Genomic DNA, 17,339 nt, shown 5'->3' on the forward strand with positions numbered 1-17,339 from the left:
GCATCCGGCCCACGGGCCGGAGGTTGCCGACCCCTGCATTACAGGATTCTTGGAATCATCAGAGTGGATATTAAAGTCACCTAGGATCAAAGTGGGGACTGCATCCGAAGGAAAAAATGCCAGTCATGACTCAAAGTCTGAGAGGAACTGGGTAGCAGAACCAGGAGGGCGATAGATAACTGCAACCCGGAGCTGTAAAGGAAAAAAAGAGTCTAATAGAATGAAACTCAAACGAAGACAAAAAATAGCTGGGGGAGAAAGATAGAACTTGAAACTGGGAGGAAATCATTAGGATTTCAATGCTATAACTCTATGATTGTATTCTAGAACAGAAAAAGAACCTGCACTCCACATGAACATGAACTGATGAGGTTTTCTGTTTCACGCCAGGACATGGAATGTAGGAGACCTTGCCTATTGGGGTCCATTCTCCAATTACTGAGAAGTAGAATAATTTCAAAGAAATATCACCAAAAGGGCAGAAAAAAGGTTAAATACTTGTGTACTTATCTGACAAATAAGAATTCAATGTTATTTCAGAATTACTATGTGAAAATGTTGAATAAAATTCAACAGTAGTTACAAAGGTAGGGCAAACTTAAATTATCATTAATGGGAAGAATACCTGTGATAAAAATGAATGTTTAACCTAAGCTGTTATTTTTGTGTCAAATGATACCGATTTTAACTAAAGATGTGCCACTTAAACAATGGCAAAAGGATGTGTCAAAATTTACCTGGACAGGAAAGAGGACTAGAGTTAGATTTGAAGTTTTGCAGGATCCCAAGCAAAGAGGTTGTTTGGGATTACCAGATTTAAAATTGTACTTCTCAACATGTTGTTTGGTTGGTTAAAATCATAGACTCATAAGAGTTGGAAGAGACCACAAGGGCCATCCAGTCCAACCCCCAGGAAATCACAATCAAAGCATCCTCGACAGATGGCCATCCAGCCTCTGTTTAAAGACCTCTAAGGAAGGAGACTCCACTACACTCCGAGGGAGTTTGTTCCACTGTTGAACAGCCCTTACTGTCAGGAAGTTCCTCCTAATGTTAAGGTGGAATCTCTTTTCCTGGATTATGGATTATTCTTCAAAATTGGAGATTACTGGAGTTAGAGGAACATGAGATTTGGGTGACAAGGCTTTTTATGGTATGGTAATGCAGATTTTAATAATCACTACATAAGACATGTTGCATGGTAAAGAGTTTGGAAGAAATTTAGGGTAAAGGTATACCCAAAAATGCCCATGTGGGTTTTTATACAAAAAGCATTTTACAGAGAAGTAATGTTAAAAGAAAAATGGATAACATATTGAGATTTTTTTATTTTTGACAAAAGAACAATACAGAATAAAAACAAACAAGGAACTGGAATCAGAAGACATTAATTTCAATGGTTTTCATATTGAGAGGCATATGAACAATTTAAAATGGATAAAAAAATTTGGCTTTGATCTGAGTAAATTTGATTTCGAGATACAAGAATTGTACAATTTATAAACGTTTGATTTGTACAAACCATTGTTGAAAATGGAAATAAAAGAGAAACAAAAATGTATGATAAAATGGTCTCAAAATGTCTGTCATAGTGTATTAATAGACTAATCGAAGAAAATACGGTCAAAGGATTAAAATTTACTTAAGTTTTTAACTTAAATAAATTTTTATAAGATGATGTATTGTTGGTATTTGATACCTGAGAATCTCAAAGATGTATAAAGGGACTAGTAATGTTTCTTGGAAGTGTGAACAACCACCAGAAACCTTTTATCACATGTGGTGGGCGTGTGATAAAGTGAAAGAAACAAGAAACGAGGCAGGAAAGAAACGACAGGCCTCTGCCTGCCAAGAAGAAGAGCCCTCCCCCCGACTGCCGTCTTGAGGGGAGAGAGGCAGGCAAGAAACGACAGGCCTCTGCCTGCCAAGAATTTTTGGAAAGTGGAATCCACGGATACTATGGGCCAACTATGAAGAAAATTTCTCTTATTGAAATATATATATTTAAAAGCACAGTACACATTCTCAATGAAACAGGCAATAAACAGATTAATTTCTTGATTTTTTTTTTCACAATACTAGTTCATCATAAAGCAATCATGGTACAAACCCAGGATTCAGAGGAACCTGTTCTGATACTTCTGTATCATAGTTATATTTTTTTTAAAGGTAGAGTTTTCCAGACTATCATATTATCTATATGAAGAACAATCAGCTGAAAATTCCAGTCCTGCTCACTCATTATGTAACAAACAAATGCCTATTGCAGCACAATTTTATATACATCTACTAAAACATGTATATCAGTGAGTTCAATAGAATTTATTCCCATTTAAGTGCATAAAATACTATCATATACAGTGGTACCCCGGGATACGAAATACCCAGGTTACGAAATTTCCGGGATACGAAAAAATCCCATAGGAAATAATTGTTCCGGGTTACGAATGTTTTTTCGGGTTACGAAAAAGTTTTTGGTGCTTTTTTCGGCTTTTTCGCACGAAATCGCGGCTTTTCCCCATTAGCGCCTATGGCATTTCGGCTTGCGAATGCTTTTCGGGTTACGAAAGCGGCGGCGGAACGAATTAATTTCGTAACCCGAGGCACCACTGTAGCCAATTTAGCTCCAACAAGTTGTAGTTCATAATAGCAATGAATAGTAGCACATGTGTTACCGGAGATTCATGGCTTGTTGACCAGTTATTTACACAAGAATCTCCACAAGAACACCTATCATATAATGCAAATAAATATTTTTTTTTAAATCATTAGTATGATATAATTCTAATGTTAGATATTTTTCTGGCTCTCTACTTTCCAAAGAAGTCAACATGCAACATTTCTAGTAAATGTGTAGAACTGCTCAGTAGTTCAAACATAGTGCTAATAGCAATAAAGAGCTTTGCAATTGTACATTCTGTTATGAGGAAAGAAAGAACAAATATAAGTCAAGATTAGGATGGAGTACAATACATCAATACATAAACCAAAGGATTAAATAACTATCTTACATAAAAATACATTTTACCTCTGTTTCTTCTCCCAGGACATCTTCTTCATTGGCCTCCTCCTCAGCTAAAACCATTAAGAAAAACAGAAATAGTTATATGTTAAAATACACTTTACGTACTTGGTGTACTGAGCTCTTACTTGTTAGGAAATATGGATTCTACTTGGAATCGTCTCTTTTGTTATATTCTGCACTTTCAAATAATCTAGACCACCTCGATTTTATGACAAAGCAAATTATATTAGTACAACGTAGCAAAAACAGTCATCCCTCCATATTTGCGGCTTTGATATTTGCTGATTTGATTATTCACGGATTTCATTAATATGTTCTCTCTAGGACTGTCTAGATCCTCCAGTGCAACTCTGTGGTCAACTTTAACTAAAAGTTGCACTGAAAGACCATTTGTAGCTACTCCAGTGCCATTCTATGGTCAGTGTACGTTGGACATTGACCACAGAGTTGCACTGGAGGACCTGGAGCAGGGGTCAGCAACCCCCGGCCCACGGGCCGGATGCGGCAGGACCGGCCCCAGCCCAGTCTTGCCGCCGCCTTCTCCTCCACTGCCTCCTCCTGGGACACACAACCACTTGACCGTGCTGCCCTCTTCCTCCTCCACCGCACGGAGGAGGAAGAGGAGGGTCGCGCGGCCTGGGGCAGAGGAGGCAAAGGGGGAAGCCCCGCACCACCCTCCCCACGCGGCCCTCCCTGCCTCCCTGCGTGGCCCCGCACCGCCCACCTCGTTCTCCTCTGCCTCCTCCGCCCCGCCCCCAGGCCGTGTGGCGCATGGAGGAGGGGGGATGAGAAGAAGGAAGAGGAGGAAGAGGAGAAGGAAGAGGAGGAGGGGGGAGCAGAAGGAGGAGGAGGAGGAGGAAGAGATGGAGGGGGAGCAGGAGGAGGAGGAGGGAGAGCAGAAGGAGGAGGTGGTGAGTGGCCAGAGGCCTCAAGGTTTTTTTAAATTTTATTTTGTATGCTTTAAGTGCTAACAAGTCTCCCTTGCTTTGACAATGATAGTGTAATGATGATGATGATAGGAGTCAGCTTGAGAGACATGCAGGCACTGTTTCAGAAGCCGAGAGAGTGTCACCTTCCAAAGTGTGTTTTGGGTGCTTTTACAGTTGGCCCTTCTTATACACGGATACGCAAAGATGGTGCCGGCCATGTAGAAGGGCCGGCGCCATCTTGTACGGACGGAGTCCGTACTAGGCCCAGGGGCGTCTATAAGAGACTCCCCTTTTTTAAAATGGGACGTCCTCTGGACGTCCCAAATGCCGGTGAAGAAAGCCCCCTAGAGAGGTGTCCTCTCAGGTAAAAACAGTGTTTTTGTTATTTGCAGTTTTTCCATATTCACGGGGGTCTTGTTCCCCTAATCCTAGCAAATATGGAGGGACAACTGTATATCTTATGGTCAAAGTTACAAAAGCTTACACGTAAATAAATGAGCTTTCTCCCTTTCCTATGTGTTCTAATTCCCAGCATGACTTGCTGTTTAATTCAAACTATAGTCTGCTGTTACACCTAAGCATGCAGTCATAATATCCAATTTTATTTTCGACAGCAAGCACAGATCAGTTTGCTTACTGCATGTAATATGGTTAGTGTTAAATGAAGTGAGGGAGTGAGAGAATAAAAATATGCAAGCAATGTCAAATCACTATTTGATGCTCTGTATACAGTCATATTCAAAACACTGCTATTCTGTTCCATTATAAAAGCAGTCCCTAAAAGCAGAAAAACATTTAGTGTACTGTTTGAAATGTGTGTATAAACCATCTATTAGTATACTATGTTATCTTGCCACTAAAAGCACTGTACTGGATACAATCAAGAAGCAGTGACTAGTGCAGAATCCTATCATATGTAAGAGGAACAGTGGTGGTAACAGTGGTGGTACACTGCTGCTGCAGAAAACGGCAACTACAAAATTGATCTATTGGACTCGATGGAAAGTGGCTCCCTTCCAAGCCTAACAAGCAGCATCAGCTGAATATAGGGGCTGTGCAGACTGGCCATTAAAGCTGGCCTGGGGACAGAGTCAGGGGGTGGCATCCATACAATGCATGCCCCAACTCTGATCCCATGGTGGCGTAATGCCGGGCATTGCTCCACATGATGTCATGACACTCCTTTGGCACTGTATTTACATTATGTAGTGACAAAGGAGTGCCTTAAAGCCATAGTGCCACGTCTATCGTGTCACGTCTATCCAGCACAGCTAGAGGCGACTGCAGGCCACCCCTTGGGAGCAGTCTGCACAGCCTCATAGTTACACTGCAAGGATCTTGGCAGTGTAGTGAGGAACGTACCATGCTGCTCAAGATAAGTCTGCAATCTGTTGATCAGGTCCTGTTTATTTCCCTTTGCCTCCAGTCCTCGGGCTAAACATTCTTGCTTCAGCTCAGCAAGCTGTAAGGTATAAACAATTTTGTATTAATAAAGCATGTTGCTTCCTATAACTTCAAAAGGGAAAATATAAACAAAGATCAGTAAACAAATAACAGTATTAACAAAGTAAGCTTCGTGTTTTATACTATGTTGTATGATTTAGTGAACAGTTACTATATTTTCAAGTTTCCTTCACAACACAATGAGATATATAATACATTTAGAATCATAGAATTGGAAGACAGCAAGGGCCATCCAGTCTAACCTCCTTTTGCCATGCAGAAAATCTAAATCAAAGCATACCCGACAGTTGGCCATCCAGCCTCTGTTTAAAGACCTCTAAGGAAGGAGATTCCACTACACTCCGAGGGAATTTGCTCCACTGTCGAACAGCCCCTTACTGTCAGGAAGTTCCTCCTAATGCTGAGGTGGAATCTCTTTTCCTGTAGCTTGCATCCATTGCTCGGGGTCCTAGTCTCTGCAGCAGCAGCAAATAAGCTTGCTCCCTCCTCAATATGACATCCCTTCAAGTATTCAACAGGGCTATTATATCACCCCTTAACCTTCTCTTCTCTATGTTGAACATCCCCAGCTCCCTAAGTCTTCCCTCCTAGGGCATAGTTTCCAGACTCCACCATTTTGGCTGCCCTCCTTTGGACACGTTCCAGTTTCTCCACATCCTTTTTAAAATGTGGTGCCCAGAACTGGACACAATATTCCAGGTAGGGCACTATTACTTCTCTTGATCTAAAGACTATGCTTCTATTGATGCAGCCTAAAATCATATTGGCCTTGTTAGCTGCCACATCACACTGTTGACTCATGTTCAACTTGTGGCCTACTTGGACTCCTAGATCGCTTTCACATGTAGTCTCGTTCAGCCAGGTGTCACCCATCCTATATCTGTGTGTTTAATTTTTCCGCCCTAAGTGCAGTACCTTACATTTCTCTGTGTTAAATTTCATTTTGTTAGCTTTGGCCCAGCATTCTAATCTATTAAGGTCATTTTGAATTTTGATCCTGTCCTCAGGAGTATTAGCTATTCCTCCTAATTTGGTGTCATCTGCAAATTTGATAAATATGCCCCCAATTCTGTCATCCAAGTCATTGATGAAGATGTTGAATAGCACTGGCCCCAGGACAGAGCCCTGTGGGACCCCACTGATCACTTCTCTCCAGGATGAAAAGGAGCCATTGTTGAGCACCCTTTGGGTTTGGCCGGTCAACCAATTACAAATCCACGTAACAGTTGCCTTGTCTAGCCCACATTCTACAAACTTGTTTGCAAGAATATCATGGGGAACTTTGTCAAAGGCCTTACTGAAATCAAGATATACTATATCCACAGTATTCCCTCCATCTAACAAGCTAGTAATTTTATCAAAAAAAGAGATCAGGTTTGTCTGGCATGACTTCTTTCTCTGAAACCCGTGTTGACTTTTTGTGATTATGGAATTGCTTTCTAGATGTTCACAGATTCTCTTTTTAATGATCTGCTCCAGAATCTTTCCTGGTATTGATGTCAGACTAACTGGACGATAATTGTTGGGATCCTCTTTTTTCCCCTTTTTGAAGATGGGGACAACGTTTGCCCTCTTCCAGTCTGCTGGGACTTCTCCTGTTCTCCAGGAGTTTTCAAAGATTATTGCCAATGGCTCAAATATTACATTTGCCAGTTCTTTTAATACTCTTGGATCAAGTCCTGGAGGCTTATATTCATTTAGTTTAACCAGATATTCCTGTACTATCTCTTTACTTATTCTCTACTAAATTTCCCCTATTCTGTCCTCTGCTCCATTATCCTCAGGTTGAGCACCCTTTGCCTTTTCTGAGAAGACTGAAGCAAAAAAGGAGTAATTCTGCCTTTTCACTGTCCCCTGTTAGCATTTTGCCATCTTCTGCATGCAGTGGCCTTCTTCCTCCTTTTGCTGTTGACATATCCATAAAAGCCCTTTTTGTTGTTCTTAACCTCTCTAGCAAGCCTTGGCTTTTCTGACTTTACCCCTACACAGGCTCGCTATTTGTTTGAATTCCTTTTTCGTGATTTCCCCATTTTTTCCATTTCTTATACATGTCCCGTTTAAAACTTAGCTCAGTTGAAAGTTCCATCCTGGTTTCTTGAGACACCTCCCATCTTTCTTTCTCAATGGAACTGTTTGAAATTGTGCCTTCAGTATCTCCCTTTTGATAAAGTCCCATCTGTCCTGAACTCCTTTCTACTTAAGTATACCTGACCATGGAATCACCCCCAGTATTTCTTTAAGTTTATTAAAATCTGCTCTCCTAAAGTCTAGAATGCGTGTCTGACTATGCCTGGCTTCTCCTTTCCATTGTATAACAAACTACAGGAGTGCATAATAATAAATAATAATTTGTTTTATTTATATACCGCTATTCCAAAGATCATAGCGGTGAACAGCAAGTAAGCTAATTAGCAAGTAAGCTAATTTGCCCCCAACAGTCTGGGTACTCATTTTAGCGACCTCAGAAGGATGCAAGCCTGGGTCGAGCTTGGGCCCTTTTTGCTGGTCTTGAACTCGCAACCTTGTGGTTTTGAGTGAATGGCTGCAGTACAGGCATTTAACCACTGCGCCACCAGGGCATGATCACTTCCACCTAAGGATCTTACCACTTGCACTCCATTAACTAGGTCATCCCTGTTGGTTAGGATCAGATCTAAAATAGCTGATCCCCTTGTTGCCTCTTCCACCTTTTGGACAATGAAATTGTCTCCAAGGCAAGTGAGGAATTTGCTAGATCTTGAGGATTTGGCTGAGTTTGACTTCCAGCAAATAGTTGAAGTCGCCCATCACTACTACATCTCTCTTTTCTGAATGTGTGGTCATCTGTTCTAGAAAGACATCATCCAATTCCTCAGTCTGACTTGGGGGTCTCTAGTAGACTACCACAATAACATCCCTGTTGTTTCCCTCCCCTTTAATTTTTATCCAGATGCTCTCCACCTGGCTTCCAGGATTGATGTCCTGGATCTCTTCACTGGTGTAAATGTCCCTGACATATAAGGCTATTCCTCCTCCTTTCCTGTTTGGCCTGTTTCTCTTGAAAAGGTTATACCCCTCTATTTCTACATTCCAATCGTGAGACTCATCTCACTATTATATCATATTTGCTTTGTTGTGCTAGGAGATGAAGTTCATCTTGCTTATTCCCCATGCTCTGTGCATTAGTGTAGAGACATCTAAGACCATGGGTCCCCTTTACTTGCTGCCTGTGCAAGTTCTTTTGCCTCCCACTTTGGGTCCTTGCACTGTTTGCCTGTGTCAGTTTGACTATTTTCTCCAGCCCTTTGCCTTCCAGAATACTGTCTCCCTCCCCCACATAACTCAGTTTAAAGCCCTCCTGATCAAATTTTTGAGATTATTAGCAAAAACGTTTTTGCCAACTGGCGTGAGATGCAACCCATCCCTTGCCAGAAGTCCTTCCTCATGGAACCGCAGCCCATGGTCCAAGAATCCAAACCGTTCTTGGCGGCACCAGCTACTGAGCCAGTTATTTACATCCGCTGTTTTCTTCTCCCTTCCTGGACCATGCCCTTCAACTGGGAGAAGAGATGAGATGACAACCTGTGCATCCATCTCTTTCATCTTCCTACCCAAAGCCTCATAATCCCTTATGATATTCTAAAGGCTGTGCCTTGCAGTATCATTGGTTCCCACATGAATCAAAAGAAAGGGGTAATGGTCAGTAGGCTTGACAAGTCTTGTCAGCCTCTCTGTCACATCATGGATCTTTGCCGCAGGGAGACAGTACACCTCCCGAGACATCTTGTCAGGCCCACAAACCACTGGTTCAGTGCCTCTCATCAAAGAGTCCCCCACGACCACCACACGTCTCCTCCGAGGCTTAGCAGCGGCTGTTCCCTTTGGTGGAGCTCTCTGGGTCCCCTGCTCTGTCCCTGAAGTCTGTCCCTGCTGCTGTTCCTCCTTGATAGTAGCGAGAGATGCAAGCTCACAGAATGTTCCTTGGTTTCCCTACTTCTGTGTGTGACACTCCTCCAACTATCTACTTCTGTTGTGTGTGAAGTGACCTCCTCCTCCCCAGCAACTTTCTCTGTGCGTTTCCCGTCCAAGACTGTCTGGTCCATTCAGGTCAGGAAAGCCTCTTGCTCCCTATGACGCTGAAGTGTAGCTACCTGGGACTCCAGCTGCTCTACTTTCTCTTCTAAGAGGGCTACCAACTTGCAACTAGTGCAGGTGAAGTTCCCCATATCCCTAGGCAAGAAGACAAACATCCCACAAATGTTGCAGGTGACTGCAGTAGGTCCCTCGGTATCCATACTGATTGGCTATCACTGGTGCCTGTATTTTAGCGCTATGGAGAGCCAATGTGGAGTAGTGGTTTGAGCGTTGGACTATGACTTTGGAAACCAGAGTTCGAATCCTGGTTTGGCCACGGAAATCCAGTGGGTGACCTTGGGCAAGTCACACTCTCTCAGCCTCTGAGGATGGCAATGACAAACCCACTCTGACCAAACCTTGCCAAGAAAACCCTATGATACGTTTGCCTTAGGGTTGTCATAAACTGGAAATGGCCTGAAGGCACACAACAATAACAAGTCACCAAAGTGATACAGACACCTGCCCCCTCCTTCTAACAATAGAGCAAGCTAGCTGATGTTTATCTGCAGTCCTTGTGACTTTGGCCTTAGAAGCAGAAACCTCGCAGGCCAAACTTGTATGAAAGCGACACTAGAGAGGCCGCGTGACTCTTAAGAAGCACAGACTCGGGGCGCTGCTGTTTGGCGCCTGGGCCTCCTCCAGCTCCTCTATCCGGGGCTTCCTGGGCAAGACTCCGTCCAGAGGGAGAGGGCTTGCCGTGCCTCCCCTGAGGCCGAGAGAGCGTGACTCGCCCAGTGCATTCGAGCCCTGCTCTCCAGCCACTCGGCCGTGCGTAGCCCTCGGGAGTGACGCGCCAATGAAAGTAAGCCCGCGCGGGAGCTGAGGCGGCAGGGGCAAGGAAAGGCCGCGCCGGGGAAGCGGAGGACGACGACGACGACGACGCCGGCCCTGGCTTTCCCGCCCTCGCGGCAGAGGAGGAGGAGGAGGAGGAGGCACAAGCCCTCGCCGGGGACGAGGACTGGAGGGGAGGCCGAGCGCAGAGGCACCGCAAAATGGAGGGCGCCCAAGAGAAAAAGAAAAAGAACGCCAAGCGGCCTCCGTACCTTCAACTTGTGCAGCTCCACCGTCTCCGCGGCCGCCGCCGCCATCTTCTCTTCGCCTCCCTCTGGTCTCTGCAGGCCCTCCGCGCGCGCGCACCTCCCTCCGCATTCCAACCAATCACCGGCCGCGGTCCCGCTCCGACTTCAGGCCTCCCAACATCCCTCCTCCTCATTGGCTCCTCGCGCTGAGCGCCGACGAGCCGGCGACGGAAAGGGCCAATGGGGAGCAAGGGAGCAGGCGACGCCGGGCGGCCATTGGCTGAGGCGCCGGAGGGGGTGGGCGGGGCCGGCGGTCTTCCGGGAAGCAGTAGCAGCAGCAGCCCCTCATCCTCTCTGGGTCTGTTTGGCAAGGAAGCGTAGGCGCCGCGGAAGCCGCCAGGTAGGGCGAGGATTGGGGGGAGCGGGGAGAGGGTGCATGCACACTGCAGGAGTGATGCGGTTTGATAGCGCTTTAAGTGCTGTTGCCCCTCCATCTTGTGCAGTGCCTGCCCGGTTTCCTAGTTGGGCTCTTAGCCGCCCTCCTTTTCCAGGGCATGCCCTCCATTTCAGCCTTCTGTCCGGGAGGGGTTTTAAAACGTCCTCCGTTTTCAGCATCACCGAGAAGCAGGGACTTCCCTGTTTCATCTTTACTTTGGCCGTGCCCCCCCCCCCCTTTTCCCTTGAATTCCTTGCCCTTTAAAGCCTGACCCAGAAGCAGGAGGTCATATTCATAGGAGTGGCTTCTAGCTTTCATTTGGTCATGCCCTCCATTTTGAGCCTGACTCAGGGCAAGAGTTTACATTTATATGGGTGTCTTTAGCTCTTTTCTGCTCACATCCCATATTTTTTTTCTTGTTTGCAGTGCCTTTGCAGTTAGGACCTCTGGCCACTCCTGACTCATGGCCACGCTGTGCCTGAGGCCCCTCTCTCCAAACCCCTGCCCTCCGCTGCTCTGGCCCTGCAGATTCAGTCCCCTGGACCCCCTCATTAAGCCTAACCATCCGGCATGTGGTCTTCCTCTCTTTTTACTGCATACCACCTTTCCCAGCTTCATTGTGATTTCTAGTGAGTCATTTATCTTCATGATCTGGCCAAAGTACCATAGCCTCAATTTCATCATCCTGGCTTCCAGGGAGAATTCCAGCTTGATCTGTTTAAGGACCCAGTTGTTTGTCTCTTTGGCCACCCACAGTATCCGCAACACACACACTCCAGCACAACATCTCAAGTAGTGAGTTTTACAAGGCCTTTTAAGCCTTCCCTGCCACATAAAACAACAGATCCCAGGATTCTGTAGCATGGAGCAATGGCAGTTAAAGCAGTGTCAAACCCTGGGATCAGGAAGCCCTGCAAACAGCACCAAAAAAAGCCCACAACATGTTTCCGATACGTGGATGACACTTTCACCATCCGGAGCCATGGAAAAGAAGACCTGGCTGTATTCCTGAACCATCTGAACAACATCCACCCCAGCACCCAATTCTCTATGGAAAAAGAAAATTAAGGAACACTGCCATTTTGGGATCTCCTAGTCATCCGCAAACCGAACCAAGCAGCCACCAAAAGGGAAGGTACTTTTACCATACATCAAAGGAGTCACAGACAGAATAGGCAAAGTGGTGAGGAAGCACAACCTTCAAATGGTTTACAAACCGACAAAGAAAATTCAGCAAATGCTTCGCTCAGCCAAGGACCAGAGAGACCCTCTCACAGCCGCAGGAGTTTACTGCATACCATACAACTGCGGACAAGTCTACATAGGGACCACCAAACGCAGTGTGCAAACAGGAATCAAGGAACACGAGAGACACTGCAGACTGGGTCAGCCAGAAAAATCAGCAGTAGCAGAACATGCCACAAACCATCCTGGGCATAAAAGACTGTTTGAAAACACCGAGGTTCTGGACCATGTCAGGATGCACAGGGAAGCCATTGAAATCCATAAACACCTGGACACCTTGAATAGGAAAGACGAAACCCTTAAAGTAAACAAAGTTTGTCTACTAGTCCTGAAAAACACCAAAATCAAGATCCAGTACATGCAAATGAAAACCACCCAGCGTCAGGGGGATTTCCCAGCAGACAGTGGATCAATAATTAAATAGACACCCTGAGGCCTTGCCATTCAACAACAGGCTAACACACAGATTAACATGTAAATTGCTTCCTCTCTACCAAAGGTCACACAGTATTTATACTCTACTCACTTCCATGCCAGCATTCTCTGAAGATGCCAGTCACAACTGCTAGTGAAATGTCAGAAATAAACTCTTCCAGAACATGGCCACATAGCCCGAAAAACCCACAAAAAAATTATGGATGCCAGCCGTGAAAGCCTTCAACATCACATTATTTCTACAGTGTAGATGTACACAACCACTCCTAGTTGCCATATGAGGCATGGGAGGGAAGGGTAACATGGTAAATATAAAGACATAGCCATGTTAGTCTGGAAAATCTTTGAGACTAACTGGAAGAAAGAAGCTGGTAGCCTGAGTTTTTGTAGACTTGAGCCTACTTTCTCAGATGCATGTAGTGAAGTGGACAGACCTCCTCTTTATTCTTGCAAACCTGCTAGTAAAATGTGGGCTAAACATTGCTCAGTAGTGGCTCCTTTTCATCTTGGAGGGAAGTGACCAGTGGGGTGCCACAGGGTTCTGTCCTGGGTCCAGTGCTATTCAACAATGTCTTGGATGACAGAATTGGAGGCCTACTTATCAAATTTGCAGATGACACCAAATTAGGAGGAGTAGCTAATACCCCAGAGGACAAGATCAAAATTCAGAATGACCTTAATAGATTAGAAAGCTGGGCCAGAAGTAACAAAACGAACTTCAGCAGGGAGAAATTTAAGATACTGCACTGAAATGCACAGATATAGGATGGGTGACACCTGGCTTAACAAGACTACATGTGAAATGGATCAAGTAGTCCTAGCAGACCACAAGTTCAACATGAGTCAACAGCGTGATGTGGTAGATAAAAAGGCCAATGTGATTCTAGGCTGCATCAGTAGAAGTATAGTGTCTAGACTGAGTGAAGTAATAATAATAATAATAATAATTTATTTATATACCGCTATTCCAAATTAGATCACAGCGGTGTACAGCAAGAAGTGATACAATATAAAAACCCGACATAACACGTATTACCGACAAAATAGTTACAAACTATAAAACTTACACAGATAATTAAAACCACAAAAACAAAGCTAGCTGGATAAAAACATTTGTATATCAGGGGGAGAACAGCATAACATTAGGACACATGGGGGAAAGCTTGTCGGAAAAGAAAGATCTTGTTTCTTCCTAAAAAGATCTAGGGAGGTGACAGAGCGGAGCTCGTCAGGAAGGGAGTTCCAGATTTGCGGGGCTGAGGTAGAAAATGCCCTTTGTGAGGACGAGATATATCTCGTCTTAGGAACCCTCAACAAATGCTTCCCGACCGATCTGAGAGTGCGGGGCGGATTATATGGGGAGAGGCGGTCCTCCAAGTACCCTGGGCCCAAGCCATTTAGGGCTTTATAGGTAATAACCAACACCTTGTATTGTGCCCGGAAGCAAATAGGCAGCCAATGTAGATCTTGCAGGATAGGTGTTATATGGCTAGTCCTGGAGCATCCAGTGACCAACCTAGCTGTCATATTCTGTACTAATTGGAGCTTCCGGGTTTGGTACAAGGGTTGCCCCATGTAGAGCACATTACAGAAATCCAACCGAGAGGTTACCAGAGCATGTACCACCGACCCAGGTAGGGTCGCAGCTGGCGTATCAGCCGAAGCTGGTAACAGGTGCTCCTGACCATCGCATCCACCTGAGAATAGTGCCACTGTATTTTGCTTTGGTCAGGCCTCACATGGAATACTGTGTCCAGTTCTGGGCACCACAATTCAAAAAAGATGTTGACAAGCTGGAGCGTATCTAGAGGAGGGCGACTAAAATGGTGAAGGGTCTGGAAACCATGTCCTGTGAGGAGAGACTTAGGGATCTGGGTATGTTTAGCCTGGGGAAGAGAAGGTTAAGAAATAATATGGTAGCCCTGGTTAAGTATTTGAAGGGGTATCATGTTAAGGAGGGAGCAAGCTTGTTTTTTGCTGCTTCAGAGAACAGGACCCAGAACAATGGATGCAAGCTAAAGGTAAAGAGATTCCACCTCAACATTAGGAGAAACTTCTTGATAGTACAAGCCATTCAACAGTGGAATACACTCCCTTGGAGATTGGTGAAGTCTCCTTCTTTTGAGGTTTTTAAACAGGCTGGATGGCCATCTGTGGGGGGTGCTTTGATTGTGAGTTCCTGCATGTCAGGGGTTGGACTGGATGGTCCTAGTAATCTCTTCCAACTCTATGACTTTTATAGCAGTCTTTGTGTGGGAATGTCCATAGCAATGTAAATACTTTGTGGGTGAGGAGATGAGGTGACAAGTTCAGTTTTAGCTATAGTTGTTGGGCAAGGATATTACCTAAAGCCAAGGTTAGATAACCATGTAAATTAATATTGGGATGTAGTATGGGTACAAAAGAGAAGCTGTGATGAATTGTCCAAGAGATCCCTCCATTAGGCTGGGGGTTAGCTAGTATTATAGTGTGTGTAGAAACCATTGTCTCTGTTCAACCCACTGTTGGTAGATTGGGGTTTGTTGATACACTCAAATTCTGCTGTTTCTCTTTCCAAACTTCCTTTCCCATCTTCCTCCCATTTTCCTTTCTGCTCCACCACATGTATCTAAGAAAGTAGGCTGAAGTCTATGAAAGCTCATGCTATCAACTTATATCTTTCAGTTAGTCTCAAGGGTGCTGCAAGATCCCTTTCGATAATGACAAATATAGAACATTTCATGATTCCACCATTTCATTGGTGGCATATAACAGTTGAGTAACATTCAAGGGCTCTTGCTGGCTCACTGGAATACAGACTAGGATTGCCTAGCCTTAATTGGGCTGCTGCCACACAGCAAAATTAATGCAGTTTGACACTACTTTGACTGGCATGGTTCAATGGTATGGAATTTGGGATATGTAGATTTGTGAGATATTTAGCCTTCCTTGTCAGAGAGCTCTGGTGCTACATATTCCAGGATTTCATAGGATGGAATTATGACAGCTAAGCAATGCCAAACTACATAAATTCCGCAATGTGGCAGCAGCCATGGAGAGGCTAAATTTGGGACCTTCTGGAAAGCACTACTAATCTTTCCTGCTGAATAAAGGCATTTCTTTGGCTGGCTGAAACAGAAGATTCTTGCTCCTGTTTCATTCTGCAGAAATGTGGCCCTCCAGATGTTTCTGACCTGCAGCTCCCATGATCTCTCACTATTGGTTGTGCTAGCTAAAGGTGATGGTAATTGTAGGCCAGGAGGAGCTGCAAATTCACAATTGCTCACTGCTGCTCTACAGTATAAAGCCATAATTGCCCTTTTTCTCTCCTGAGCAGGCACTGTCTCAGTCTGATTATGGTTTTTTGCTTTGTAGTAGCTGGCAGAAACTCACAAGCTGTATACTCAGCTTTTTCTTCTTTCGCTCATAGGTGGTATTCGGGGATGGTGAACCAGAAAGGTTTCTTTAAGCAAGGGAGTGAAGATGCACAGTAGGGTCAGATATCTACTCTGAGATATATTCATGCAGTGTGTTTCAAGAGACACTGCTGTACTTTTATAATGACTGAAATGTAGATGTTCCTGTAGAATAATCACATGTGGCATCCTGTCAAAGTCACCCACGTCTACCAATGCAGCCCTTGAATCACAAAATCCAAACTACACTGTACTACAAGCAGGGAAATGAGAGCAATGAAGTCTGTAAGAAGATGCCTGTAAGATAGATAATACAATATATTGAATTGACTGCCAAATCTCCATTTTGGTCATTCCCATGGGCTGTAGCCTTGATTTGGGAATAATTCCTTACTTTCATCATGACACTAAAATGAGCCATGGTTTTCCCAGCAGAGAGGGTCCTGTCCTCCTGTAATCTGGATTTAGCTCCTCCTATTTGCTCCTTTAGGCAGGGACTATAAACAAAAGACCGGCCCCTATATAGGGAGGAGCTAGCCCCACTGGGCCTCAGTCTTGTTCCTGCCTATGCTCCTAGCAGGATGTGTCTCTTCGAGCCAGCAAGGTTTTTCCTTCTCCGAAAGCGGTTTGAGAGTTTTCTTGGCCTTCCCTTCTTCTCTCTCCTGCCTTTCCCCCCTTCTTTGGTGGTGGCTATGGCAGAGGACCCCAAGAGCACTGGCTAAGGGTCATCCTTAGCTCAGACTTCCCTGGCTCAGGGTCTGCCAGCTCAACAGAAGGAGCTGGCTTCAGAGAGAGACCCATTGGGATGGGTTTGCTGTTGCTCTGCAGCTTCTTCACTACTGCCACTCCAGTCCTTTTATTCTCTTCGTTTCTCTTGCTGCCTTGGGAGCATGAAGAAGGACTTAACATGGCAAGGGCTCCCAGGATTGGAGAAAGGTCTTGGCTTTGCCAATGACTCTCCTTCTCCTTCAAGCTGCCCCCCTCTCATGGTGGGAGCACAGGAGATTTCTGCAAACAGCATTGCAGCACATTGGAGCCGTGGGAACAGACGGTGAGGGGTTTCCCCTCCATGTCTCTGTTTCTCCACATCACCTCTGCCCAGCCTGTTTAAGGCCAGGGATCAGTGAGGAAACTGGCCAGAAGTCATGGATACTTCCCTCCTCAGCATCTCTGCCCAGCCAGAGTTCAGAGGACAGGCCAGCCAAAGACATGGCAAAGGATTTCTCTGCATCACCTCTGCCCAGCCTGTTTAAGGCCAGGGATCAGTGAGGAAAC

At 45.0% G+C, this 17,339-nt stretch overlaps 2 protein-coding genes across 5 annotated transcripts in view; one reads left to right on the forward strand and one right to left on the reverse strand.

The window, feature by feature from the left end:
• Positions 1–10,723, reverse strand: part of LOC121920433 (SAP domain containing ribonucleoprotein) — a 103,605-nt gene extending 92,882 nt beyond the window's left edge. Inside the window, exons 1-3 of the mRNA XM_042447572.1 lie at positions 10,578–10,723; positions 5,317–5,416; positions 3,029–3,075 (exon numbers count right to left, since the gene is read on the reverse strand). Of these exons, the coding sequence (XP_042303506.1) occupies positions 3,029–3,075; positions 5,317–5,416; positions 10,578–10,622 (192 nt within the window). The 5' untranslated portion in view covers positions 10,623–10,723. The remainder of the gene's footprint in view (positions 1–3,028; positions 3,076–5,316; positions 5,417–10,577) is intronic.
• Positions 10,724–10,847: 124 nt separating this feature from the next.
• Positions 10,848–17,339, forward strand: part of ORMDL2 (ORMDL sphingolipid biosynthesis regulator 2) — a 16,218-nt gene continuing 9,726 nt past the window's right edge. The window contains exons 1-2 of one of the 4 annotated variants that reach the window (XM_042454527.1): positions 10,876–10,953; positions 11,416–11,618. In XM_042454527.1, coding sequence (XP_042310461.1) covers positions 11,560–11,618 — 59 coding nt within the window. In that variant the 5' untranslated portion in view covers positions 10,876–10,953; positions 11,416–11,559. Of the gene's footprint in view, positions 10,954–11,415; positions 11,619–12,521; positions 12,539–12,841; positions 12,975–17,339 lie in introns of those variants that run through there. The other 3 variants (XM_042454528.1, XM_042454530.1, XM_042454529.1) reach the window with 3 other exon arrangements.

The sequence above is a fragment of the Sceloporus undulatus genome, chromosome 2, assembly GCF_019175285.1.
Source record: "Sceloporus undulatus isolate JIND9_A2432 ecotype Alabama chromosome 2, SceUnd_v1.1, whole genome shotgun sequence".
NCBI lineage: Eukaryota > Metazoa > Chordata > Lepidosauria > Squamata > Phrynosomatidae > Sceloporus > Sceloporus undulatus.